Source organism: Mastomys coucha, unplaced genomic scaffold (assembly GCF_008632895.1).
Source record: "Mastomys coucha isolate ucsf_1 unplaced genomic scaffold, UCSF_Mcou_1 pScaffold11, whole genome shotgun sequence".
Taxonomy (NCBI): domain Eukaryota; kingdom Metazoa; phylum Chordata; class Mammalia; order Rodentia; family Muridae; genus Mastomys; species Mastomys coucha.
In genome coordinates, this window is record NW_022196893.1 from 29,717,136 (window position 1) to 29,730,172 (window position 13,037).

A 13,037-nucleotide genomic window follows, 5' to 3' on the forward strand; every position below is an offset into this window, starting at 1 on the left:
CCCCGCCCCCCCGCCCAATGCACCACCATCACACAGGATGCTGAGGGAGCCCTGAATGTCTATCAGGGCAAGGCTTTATAGTACGTAGCAAGCAACGAGTATGCGTGCAAGCATCTAATTGGAAAGCTATTGTGGCCTTTAACATAATTGCCTGGTGCTGGGAGTCATATCATAAACTCCCCTCTACATTGGTGGTCACCAGGCAGGGGGTGGGCTTGTAACCTGGGTGCAGGCCTGTTGGGGTAACAACCTGGAAAGGCTTGTCTTGTTGAAGGTGTGACCTGGAGACACTGGTCTTGTTGGGGATTAGCCTAGAGACTGGAGCTAGGCTCGAGTTTTTTGTGGGGGGAGGGCAACTTGGAAACTAATGCTAGGTACCAACCTGTTAGACTACCTGAGTTTAAACTTAGGTCAGGTTCTCTAAGATGGAGTCTGAACTTAAAAGATTTGGCCTCTCACTAGAACTGAGGTTACAGAAGTTGTAGGTCATGTGGGAACTGAACCCGAGTCCTCTGGAAAAAGCAATAAAGGGCTTTTGTTTTGTTTTTTCGAGACAGGGTTTCTCTGTGTAGCCTTGGCTGTCCTGGAACTCAACTTTGTAAACCAGGCTGGCCTCGAACTCAGAAATCTACCTGCCTCTGCCTCCCAAGTGCTGGGATTAAAGACATGCGCCACCACCGCCCAGCTCAATAAAGGGCTTTTAACCACTAAGCCATCTCTCCAGCTCGGAGGTGGCTGATCTTAATTGTCACTTGACTGGCTTGCAAAAAAGCTAAGAGATTATGCCTGGAGGTGTCACCTAAAGACATTTCTAGATATGATTAAATCACAAGGATTCTAACCAAATTAACAGGTCATCTCTGACCAAAAGATGGAGTCATAGTATTATGACACAGTTGGGAGATGGGACTTACTCGGGGTGGGCACTTAGAGCTATATCTTGCCCTAGGTCCCTCCTATGCTTCCCTTTGTCTGGTCCCTGGCCACCACGATGTGAGCTGCTCTGATTCTACACATCTCTGCTGACATCTCTAAGACTGTGAGCCAAGATAGATCCTTCCTCCCTCAGGCTGCTCTGACAGCTGCTCTTGCCACAGTGATGTACAAGTCACTACCACAGGCTCCTTTGTTTGCCACAGTAATGTTGAAAGACCCCCAGAACTGGGGAGATCCTTACTCAAGTCTCGGGATGACGCGACCACCCAATGACTCACGAGAGACCGAACTTGCTGCAATCACGTGAAGTTTATTGGGGATACCGGTACCGGGGTCCATCTCGTGACCATGCTGGCTAGTGGAGTTCGACGCCGAACACAAGAAGTGTGGGGTATTTAAGAGAAAATCCAGAAGCTGGGGGCGGAGAGAGGGTTACCAAGGAAACAGAACATAAACAGTGGAAACTTTCAGAGGGACCCGACCCAAGGTATTCAGTTAGGGAGGGGAACACATTCATTCTAGGAATGTAATCTTCATCTACTGGTCGACAGGGTGGAGAGTCTCATAAACCAGTAGACCTTCATTCTTAGTTCCGCCTTCATTGTGGATCATTCAGGAGGGGCAGGTATCAGGAACCAGAGCCCCAAGGCTCTGAGTTCCTGGAACTGGCTATTTTATATTTCTGGCTGGCTACAGTGGCCCTCCATGTCCTTTTAGGTAAAGGTTATACACCATACATTTGTATTAAATGCCCTCATTTTAAATTCTAAGATTCTCCAGCCTTTCAATGTACAAGTGACTAACACAGGTTCCTTTGTTGGGGGCTTGGCCTTGCGCAGGGTATATCCAGATGCTGACTTCTGTGCCCAGAGATATTAAAGTAACTTTTATTCTCCTGTAGTAATTGTTGTCTTGGAAGCTCTCTGACTGTCTGCTAACCTAGGCCTAGTCCTGGAAGCTTTTAGCTTCCTTATAATCTCTAGGCCTGGAGCACATCAGTCTCTGAGACTTTCTGCTGAATAAGCTCCCCCTTTCTACTTCGATCTCAGCTCTGGCTGCCTGGTTCACCTCAGCCGCTCTGGCTCGGACTCCTCTCCAAGCTGACTGATTCAGTCGGCTTCTCTCCACATCTGACTTTTTGCTCTGTTTGGCCTCAAACTAAGTCTAGCAATCTGTTCTAATCTTCTGGCTCCTTCTCAGTCTCTGGCTCGTTCTGTCTTCACCTGTGTCTAGCATGTTCTCTCTCCATGACCTGTCTCTGTAAAACTCTTCCAGGAAAACAGCCTCCTACTTTTTTTTCTTTCTCTGCACTTTTCTCTTAAGCAGTTTCCCTTACCTCTCCTCGTGAAGAAGAAAAGAAGTTGGGCATATCTTATTCTGTCAAATCTCTCAGGTTCGTCACTCTGTCTGCAACTGAATTAAACATCACTTTCAAACACAGGTGCTTCCTTCTACAAACAAACTTTACCTTCATTGTTTGGGATAAAGGGTGTATGCTAAGGGCCTGTCTGTATTCCAGCCAGAGGGATTAAAGGTGTACTCTAAGGTCGGAGTCACACCACAACTAGAAACTGGATTTTCCCCCAGTAAATAACACAATCTTGGGTTTACAATGTGATCAAGTATCTTGCAATACAAAAAAGTGGTTCAGTGCAGACACCAGCATTGTCACGACATTGAACATCTCCAGGATCAATGCTGTTATAGATCGCTCCCCCATTATCTTTGATTGGATAGTAAAAAGCTGATCAGTCCATGACTGGGCAGGGGAGATAGGAAGGCAGAAATTCCAATCCCAGCCAGGGGTCCCAGGGAGAGGGCAGGAGAAGGACCCTAAGGAGAAGAGGTTAGAAAGACCATGTGGACCAAGATGTGGCCATGAGGCAGAGGATCCAGAAGTCGTGATGAGCAGGTCACCAAGGGATTTACAAAGGGAGCAGAGCAAGCCAGGGTGAGGCTCAGACAGAAGATAAAGGACCACGTGAGTGAGGAATAGAGGGTTAGAGTGGATGACGATCTGCCCAGCCTAGGCTTTCCGGCTTACTAATTTACTTTTTAAAAATATTTATTTATGTATGTATATGAGAACACTATTGCTCTCTTCACCAGAAGGGGACATCAGATACCATGACAGATGGTTGTGAGTCACCATGTGGGTGCTGGGAATTGAACTCAGGACCTCTGGAAGAGCAGTCAGTGCTCTTAACCACAGAGCCACTAAGAAACTTAATAGGTCTTCAAGTCTATGACTTGGGATGTAGAACGGGAACAGATGAGGATCTTCTGTTTACAGACTACACTGCTTCAGCCTTATTTTCAGTATCACCTCAGAGAATAGAGGGAGATGGAAAGAAACAGGTGTGGGAGAAAGAACACCTACCTGCTGCAGATGCAAATGGCCTTGCTCTGCTCCCGAAGGCTGACAGATGCAGAGAAAAATAGCTACACAAAGAGCTAAAGGAAGGTTAGAGCCAGCCTTAAAGGGCTGGGACAGGGGTGGCATCGTCAAGGCCAGAAAAGGGAAAGGGAAGACAATGAGGAAACGGAGGCTGGGAGAGCTGAGACTGGTGAAGCAAAGGTGACTAGGAATAAAGAGGGTTCTGACCCATGCAGCTTCCCTTTGTCTAAGTAAAAGAATCCACTTGTGGGGGCTGGAGAGATGGCTCAGCGGGTAAGAGCACTGTCCTGAGTTCAATTCCCAGCAACCACATGGTGGCTCACAACCATGTCATGGGATCTGGCACCCTCTTCTGGTGAGTCTGAAGACAGCGACAGTGTAAAGATAAATCTTAAAAAAAAAGAATCCACTTGTACAAACTTTGGTTTGTCTGTCTGTTTGAGGGTCTCTCTGTGTGGCTCTGGCTGTCCTGAAGCTATGTAGATGAAGTTGGCCTTGAACTCCCAGAGATCTGCCTGCCCCTGCCTCCAGAGTGCTGGAATTAAAGGCATGCACCACCACACCCAGATTGCAAGTTAACTTTTTTTTTAATGTTATTTTTTTATTTTATGTCTGTTATGCTTGTGTATATATACTTGTACACCTGGTACACGTCTAGTGTGAGCCACCATGTGGGTGCTGGGAATCAAACCTGGGTTCTCTGGAAGAGCAGCCTGTGCTCTTAACTGCTAGGCCACTCCATAGGCTCAACAAACTAACTTATTTTAAAAGAAAAAAAAAATTGCCAGGCAGTGGTGGTGCACGCTTTTAATCCCAGCACTTGGGAGGCAGAGGCAGGTGGATTTCTGAGTTCGAGGCCAGCCTGGTCTACAGAGTTCATTCCAGGATAGCCAGGGCTACACAGAGAAACCCTGTCTCGAATAAAAAAAAAAAATTGAAGCCAGGTGTGGTAAGGTATGCTTTTAAACACAGCACTTAGGAATCAGAGGCAGGAGGATTTTGAGTCTCAAGCCAGCCTGGTCTACACTGAACGTTCCAGGCCAACCAAGGCTGCATGTTGAGACTCCATCAAAAGAGAAGAGGTGTTGGGGGGGAGGGGGTGGCGGGGAGGAGGAGGAAGGGAAATAAAAATAATTTGTTAAGACCGTGTAGGATTTATTTGTGTATTTTGTGGGTGGGGTCTTTCATGGCTAACCAAGTATCAAGTGGGGCTTAGACAGACCTGAGCTACAGTCTTGCTAATGCAGAACAGAAATTATAAACTACAGGGAGCTTAAAGCAAGTCCTTGCCTGTGCACAGTAGGAGTGAGCGACACAAGGGGCCTTCTGCTGTCCTGAGGAAGCTTACTGAAGTAAACTCTAATTCACAGCAAGCTACATCTGAGAACGTTGCAGCTACTTTGTTGCCGCTGAGCGCTTCTAAACACCATGTTATTACAATGAAACAAGCCCTTGAAGAGAAGCTATGCTACCAAAGGGCTTCCCTGTCTTGTATCGTTTTAATTACTTAAGGGCCCTGAGTAGGGCTTAGGTCTCCACGGGCTTAGTTCCTTCCCAGTGCACCACTTATCTTAGGCTCTGGTCCCTCTTTAGTCTTCCATTCTGCTTCATTTCCATCGTCTTCTCCCCTTACTTTCACCCGTCTCATATTCCTCCCACGTCTCCCGGTTCAGGCTGATTTCCCCAACCTTACAGGTTGGCTGGAAATCAGTACTGAAGATTTGCACACGTCTCCCAACTCCCTCTTGTGGTCAGGGGTGGCCACTGCAGCCACATTGCATTTCCTAGAGAGACCTGGATGGCACATGACACACCAAAGAAACTATTCCACCCAAGTAGTTCAGTGAACTGCTGGTTTATTGGTTTATTTACAGGAATATGATGACCTGAAGACAGATATGTCACTGAAAACAGGTTCATCCTCCCAAAATGGTGATAACTCACAAAAGTCACAGCCCTGGAACTCCACATACAACTTGATGAGAGCTAGTTTGCAGGTTCCTGGCTTTAGAGTCTCGAGCTCTCCCCAGAAGTTAACTACTACTTATATAATTTAGGGAAGGTGGGACTTGTGAACCTTGTAGGCTTCAGGAACTTGCTGAGATCTAAGTTTCACTTACTTCCTGATTTCTTGGGCAGCTAAGGGGATACGGATAAAGAAATGTTAGCAAAATCCCAAACAGCACAAAGCCCTCAGCACTTGTATCTGACTCCATCAAAAGGACAGCATTGGGTACAGCAGCATAAGTAGGAGCCACTATCTCACCTACGCTGCCATAATGTACATTTCTCATGAGCCATCCAACCTCCCACCCAGGCTTACTACTGTGGGGCCTTCGTGTCTCAGCAGTGGGGGGATTATAGTTTGGCCTGCCCTCAGTGCTGTTTGGACCAGCTCCCCTTCTAACAATCTGGTCCAGTATTGTACTTTTGGGCTTTCCACTGGCCAACTCCAATGTGATTATCTGAATTAGAAATGCCCACCAGTCTCTGGCACTTGGCGCCCAGTTGGTGGCAGTTTTGGGATATCTAGGTGATGTAGAAGTGCTGCAGGAAGTTATCACTGGGGTTGGACTTCAAGATGCAAACCTTGTACCACTTCCTTTGCTGTCTGTGAGCTCACAGCTTCCTGATCCTGGCACGATGCTCCATAACCCCTCTGGAACCTTAAGTCTCAGTCATAAGCAACAGAAGAGATTAGAACACCAGACACCTGGAAGGGGTCTGGGCTGAGTGAATGATCTAGTCTACTTCCTTGCAGGGAGAAATGTACAGCTCACACAGTACAAATAGTTTTATTAGCTTCTTTCTGTGAACTGTTATTCAGGATGAGTAGCTCATCATGTGTCTAATGTTCCCCTAGAAACCAGCTTTACACAAATCTCACCACTCCTATCATCCTCGTTGGGGCTGAACCACAGGCCTAAAGCTCCATGGCTCCAGCCCCCTACTGAATTAACTCCTAGCTCTCCAATGAACACAGGCTTAGCTGGCCCTGGGAACTAAGTACCACCTCTGTCATCAGTTTCTCCAGAGTGCCTGTCCTAGAATAGAAATAGTGTTCACCTTTCCCATCAGATGGCACTCAATACAGACACTCTCAAATACAAAGAAAACACAATCAATTCAGATTACATGTTCATAACATTTTAACATTTAATAGAAACTATATACAGTAATTTCACTATATCTTACATGGAGGAGCCACCACAGAATTTATATAAGTTAAAAGCAAGAATAATTAGAGAGCCCAGACCTGTGAGCTGCTTTTCTCAGTCACAGCTCACTAGGAAAGGGGTTTATATTGCCCAATTATGTGGAGCAGAGGGAAGGCTTAAATACAGGTCTTTAGACCCAGCTAGGCAGACACTCAGAGCCAACACCTGAAGAGCACCGTTCTTGACCACAACCCCACCTAGACATCCATGTTGATTTCTGTCCATGGCTTAGGAAGTCCCATTACAGAAATGTCTCTTTCCCAGGCAGTCTCCAATATGCATTGCATCCCAAAGGCAGGGATCACCTCACGCTCTGCTCTTCCTTGCAAAAAAATCCCAAAACTTAAATACTAAATATCCATTCCGCACAAACTTGGACTTTGTTTGTCTATAGCACTCTAAAGCCCCGAAGGAAACAATGTGGTCTGAGCTGTCTCTTTTCGGGGAGAGATGATCAGAGATACACTTGTCTGAAGAATGGAAAGTTCAAATCCAAAGGCAAACAATTCCCGGAATGGACTGTCAACTGATAGAAGTGGGTTCTGGCTTTCCATTTGCAGTAGCCAATCCACGCTGAGGGGATGGTACACAAGCCTTCTCTACATTCCGAGGTCCCTGGGATCTGCACCCATCCCCAGCCACCTGCATCTGTCCCTATTAAAAGAAATAAAGGCACTCTGGTTAGAAACTCCTTCAATGGGCCCGACCCCTGACTCTGACATCAATAACCATTTACAGTAGCTAAAGAACAAGACCAGGTGAAGTAATTAGGTTATACTCTGTTGTTCCCATGAATCAGAATTATTACCGAGGCTATAAAACCAGAGAGAACAAGGGGTGTTTCTTCCAAATGAAACAGTCATTCTCTACTGAAGTTCAGAACAGCTAATAAACCCCAGGAAGACAATGCTTTAGGCATCTGCTTGAAACCAACAGCTACAGTATAACTGTTAGTCTTCAGTAAGAGCCATCAGTAACCTACCTCACCTTTATTCTATAATATTAACTGGAGTGAAGAACTCTATAATATTAACTAGAGTGATGAACTCTCCCTTAAAGGAGACAATTTATCTACTACCTTTCACTCAAATGTATGCCCTACTCGAGGGTTAAGAGCCATTAGGAGTTCCACAGCTCATCTGGAAAATTAGTGCACGGCAGGCAATCAAAGCAACAGCAGTTGTTCTGTGCTCTACATCAGCTCCTGCTTCCAGCTTCCCATGTGACTTCCCTCCGTGGTGGACTGCGGCCTGAAGTAATGATGAAATAAGTCCTTTTCTACTCAAGTTGCTTTTGGTTGGTTGTGGTGTTTTATTAAAGCAACAGAAAGTCCACAACAACAACAACAACAATCTATGTATTCCAGCTTTAAAGGGGGTGCTTCATTTTATGGTATTCACTGAGAGAAACCACAATCTCGGACTCTTTTGCACTTTTTTGGGGATCAAGCTACTCCATGGAATTCATGCTAGCTAACAGAAAACCCCTGCCTGGCCTGGTCACTACATGAGGGAACCTAGCCGGGAGTCAGTTAAGATACCCACTGGGCCTCCGGCCATTTCTGTGACTGAATGATCTTCAAGAGTTAGTGAAGGATCAAATAGCAACGGCGATGGAGGGCATGGCATGCCGTCACCCACAACATCCAAGTCCTAGGGAAAAAGAGAAAAATCCATCAGCAACACCTAGGGAATCAGGAAGCTAAAACCACTTCCACCAAAGCTCAGAGTGAATTCTCAGGTTCCTCCTCCCCTTGCTTAAAATGCTACATCAATTAAATAAGATCCAACAACAGTAAAACCTTTTTCTTAGCTGATAACACAATATAAACCAACAAGCAAATTTCTACTAGAAAAATCGTAAGGTAAAACAGTGACTACCATGAGTGGAGGGAGGAGAGGGTTAACAGGTATAGAATTTGTTTAAACCAGTGGAAGGAAAAGATGCTATTGATGATTGCACAACACACTGAATATCAATACCAATGAACTATAAATTATTACACATGTTCTACAGTGAGCAAAGGCATTACTAAGTGTGGCCAACTGAGTTTAAACCCCAGAATGCACACGATGGAGAGAGCAGACTCCCACAACTGCCCTCTGATGTGCACACAGCACATGCATGTTCAGACACAAGCTAAGTGTAAAAGAAGACTTTTAAGAGGAAATAAAGAGAAAGTACAGGGATAGCAAGTTGACTCACTGAGTTAAGACTAATGACTTCTTTTTAGCCACACAGTGGAAGGAAAGAACTCAGATGCATGCCACACACACACGTACATGCACACACACACAAAATACATAATCATACTCTCTTTACAACTATTTATAGTCAACATCTACGCTCCTGACTGAGGCATCCAATACGAACAATCAGCCTATGGGCAAAGTAACATGAAACCCTGCTGGACAACAAACTACGCAATACAAGACTAACCAACATTCACAAAGCAAGCAACTAAAAGAGAGAAAAGGAAGGCTGGGAGAGACAGGATGGACCACAGAAACTTGGATGTTTCTGAATGGCAAAGACAGGATATGATGGTTAACTCTAATCCCTAGCATGAGCAATGAGGCCTCCGGTCAGGCCTCTCTCACAGCAGACAAGCATTCTATACTGAGCTACACCTCAGCCCTCTCTTCTCCTCTCTTCTTCACTCTGTACTTTGAAATGGGTCTTACTAAGTTGACCAGGCTAGCCTGGAACTCACCCTGTGGCCCAGGCAAGACTTGAACTTATGATGCTCTGCTTCAGCCTCCCAGGAGCTGGGATTAAAGGCCTGTGCCACCCAGCTAAGCCTCTGATTCTTAAACTTAACATAGTTCAAGTATTCTGTTTAAAAAAAAAAGGACATTATATTGTAAACTATAAACTTTCCATGAGTCAGCCATTCCCAGAGACACTGAGTAGGCAGCAGATCAAAGACATTATTCCTGGCTAATTCTGAAACCAGCATTGACTTAGGGCCCAAGTCACTATAGTGGTTCAAATATGATGGCAACCTAAGTTCCAAGCCATCTCAACAAGTTCAGTTAACACTTTTAAGTTCTAGCTAAGAATGTAAAGGTCCCACATGATAGAAAAGCAGGCAGAGGGAGGGGAGGAGAAAGGACAAAAAAGGCTGACAGGGAAAAAGATTTCAAAATACATCACATGCCTATATGAAGACGTCACAAGGAAACCATTCTACAGAATATTACGGATTAGAAATCACAACCTTTTCAAAATTAAGGGGAGAAGAACACAGTCTAAAGTCTAAAACTTTAATCCCAACACCCAGGAAGCACAAGGCAGGTGGATCTCTCTGAGTCTGAAGCAAGCCTGGTCTACAGAGCAAGACCTTATCTAAAATGAATCAAACAGATAAGCAGCCAGACACTTTAACTGGGGCTGGAGAAATAACTCAGCAGCTAAGAGCTCCCCAACCCAGGCGCAGTGCCCAGCACCCACGTGCGCTCTGCACAGAACTCTAACTCCACTCCAGGGGATCCCACACCTCTTTTGATTTCTTAGGACACCAGGTCATGGACATGGTACACATGCATGCAGGCAAAACACTGATACACATAAAATAGAACTGAATCTTGAAAAAAAAAAAAATTAAGTCTAAAGCCAAGCATGGGAGCACATACCTTCAATCCCAGCACTCTGGAAGTAGCAGAGGCAGGCAGATCTCTGAGAGTTCAAGATCAGCCTGGGATACGTAATGTATCCTTTCTTTAAAATGCCTTAAAAAAACAGCAGCACTTTAAACAAACTGCTAGGGTAAGCAGAAGGAAAGAGACAGCCACATTTCCTGCTGTCCATCATAGATGTCTACTGGCCACATCACTAATCCACAGAAACCCACTCTCTCACACCACTGACACTATGCACACTTTGTTTCTTACAATTTCTCTTTTTAAAGCTTGGAGTTGGTCTCAGCTCTTTGCACCCACAAAGTCTATAAACCTTATATAAACAAAGTCTATCTGTGAGAATGCCAGGGACCACTGGGCAACCAGAAACATCTACTCTGAGTGGGAAGGAAAAGCAGAGGTAAGCTCACACAGGAAACCTGCTCTGGGCACAACAACATAAACTGGAAAAGAAATCCCCAGCCCCCAGTTCCCTATGGAAAGGAGGGTCTCCAACCCTAAGCTTCCCCGTCACTGAGCACTAAAACTCTCGAACTCTGAAAACAGGGATTAGACATATTTTGAGGCTCTAGATCACAGTAGAAAAAAAAGCATAAGATTTATTTATAACATGGAAAAGCACTCATGAGGGGTTCATTTCATGAAGCCGTATAGGAAAGTGCTTAAAATGTTAGGCCATTTTGGCCTTAAAATAATTATTCCAAATTTATAGGTAAGAATAGATTTATAGACTATATCCTAAGACTCCAAGGGCAAAAAAAGATTGGTATTAACTCTCCCAGCTATAGAGGAAAAGTAGTTTTGTATAGGACACTAGCCTTCCCAGGAACTTCATCCCCTGGAAGCAGTGACAACAAAGGCTTTAAAAATGCAAGGCCAGCCGGGCAGTGGTGGCATATGCCTTTAATCCCAGCACTTGGGAGGCAGAGGCAGGCGGATTTCTGAGTTCGAGGCCAGCCTGGTCTACAGAGTGAGTTCCAGGACAACCAGGGCTACACAGAGAAACTCCATCTTGGAAAAAAAAACAAAACAAAAACAAAAATCCACAAAGCCGTTTCTGGAGATGGGATTTATATTACACATCATTTGCTCCATCAAGTACCTCCCAAAAGGGTTCTTTCTACACCCCCATAGTTCTATGAAGAGAAACCAAGCAGGCTCAGTAGATAGAAACACTTATTAATCTTGCAGAGGATCCAGGTTCAATTCCCAGCATCTACACGGTGGCTCACAACTGGCTATAACTTTAGTCCCAGGAGATCTAACCTCTTCTGACCCCTGATGCCAGGCATGCATTGGGTGCGCACGCACACACACACACACACACACACACACACACACACACACTTAAAAAAATGCATCAAATGCCAGTTTTTTAGGTTGTGGTACAAAGCTGGATTTCAAGTAGCAAGCAAAAAAAAAAGATAGAAATGTTCAGATACATAACAGCATCAAAACACTAAATTAGAACTGAACCACATAAAGTCTGAACACTGAATAAATTTGTAATACAATTTGTCAAAAATAAAACTTTTTTTAAAAAGGGTCAGCAAAAATGCCTATCTACCAGAAAAGGATGTTTAAAAAGTACTAAAACAAATACAGAATCATGTTTTGTACTCATCTCATTAGAAAGTATGGTACAAACACCCTCAGTAATGATAGGTGCCTACATATAAATACCTTAAAAAAAAAAAAAAATCACTGTATCATACATACACTTCCAAACGGTTAAATTGTACTCTACAAATCACATCCCAGAAGTACAGGAGGCCAGGCATGGGTGGTGCCAGTCTCTAACACTAACACTTAGGAGACAGACATGGATCACTCAGGCTAGCGTGAGGTCCTGTCTCAGAACAAAAGTCTGGGGAGAGAAAGGTAGAGCACAAAGTGTCAAACAGATATAGGACCAGGCACATTCGACTGCATTTGAATCACATCATCCTCTAGGCTGAAAACTGCTAACTATTCTCACCACTAGTGAACAGGGCCTTCTCTCAAGGGCCAATCAGAGCAGAGCTTCTCTAACTTACATCACTGAACTCCAGTGGTAAACTCTCAGTGGGCTGAAGCTCGGCAGCACTCAAGTACAGATCCATGGGGCCGGCTTCCAGATCGTCTGGCACAGACAGTACCTGCTCGGGCTTATACATCTGAGGAGGCAACTGGAAATGCAGTGGGCAGCAGGGATCCTCAGAAAGGCTTACAGGAACTGGTTTGTTGCAGGGTACCTCTTCAGATCCCTGGCAGCATTTGAAGAGAACCTGATTTGTATCCTGACAGATATCTACAGAACAGTCAAGGAAAATAAACCAGGACCCATTGGAAAAACACAATACAAGAGTCTGCAGTGCCAAACACAATCTAATGATGCAGTAGTTCTCTACTACATTTCACTGAAAGCCAAATGCAAAAGAGTAATTTTTAGTTACTGCTCTAGGTGTAATTCTGTGCACACGATTTTAGCCCTACTCACTCCCAACTTCGTTCCCAGGACTCTAGCCACTTAAACTAGAGACAGGAAGTGTCAAGTGGCAACAACTTGCCAAGGAACACACCGACAAGAGAAAACCCATGTAGAAACAAACACAAACAGCTTGTTGCAGAACAAAGCACCATCCTCCTCCCAGAGTCAAGGACACAATGTTCCTTCTGCAGAAAACTGCAGTGGTTGTTCCTAATGACATGATAAACTCACTACAAACCCAAGAACTGACTGTGTGGCCAAGAGTGAACTCGGCCCAATCATCCGACTTCCCTCTGAAGTGCTGTGTTTTAAATTAAGCTGACACAGCCACAGGTTTCCACTCTCCCCCTACTCCACACTCTCTCCACTTTGGT

At 44.8% G+C, this 13,037-nt stretch overlaps 1 protein-coding gene and 1 non-coding gene across 7 annotated transcripts in view; both read right to left on the reverse strand.

Annotated features, from left to right (window-relative positions):
• Positions 1 to 6,459: 6,459 nt before the first annotated feature.
• Positions 6,460 to 13,037, reverse strand: part of Kansl2 (KAT8 regulatory NSL complex subunit 2) — a 15,693-nt gene continuing 9,115 nt past the window's right edge. For 5 of the 6 annotated variants that reach the window (XM_031354715.1, XM_031354698.1, XM_031354687.1 and 2 more), the window contains 3 exons: positions 12,230 to 12,483; positions 8,097 to 8,204; positions 6,460 to 7,206 (listed from right to left, as the gene is read on the reverse strand). In XM_031354715.1, coding sequence (XP_031210575.1) covers positions 7,075 to 7,206; positions 8,097 to 8,204; positions 12,230 to 12,483 — 494 coding nt within the window. In that variant the 3' untranslated portion in view covers positions 6,460 to 7,074. The remainder of the gene's footprint in view (positions 7,207 to 8,096; positions 8,205 to 12,229; positions 12,484 to 13,037) is intronic. The other variant, XM_031354707.1, reaches the window with a different exon arrangement.
• On the reverse strand, positions 7,388 to 7,523 carry LOC116083171. The gene has a single exon (XR_004115626.1). It is a non-coding gene; the product is annotated as a small nucleolar RNA SNORA2/SNORA34 family (small nucleolar RNA).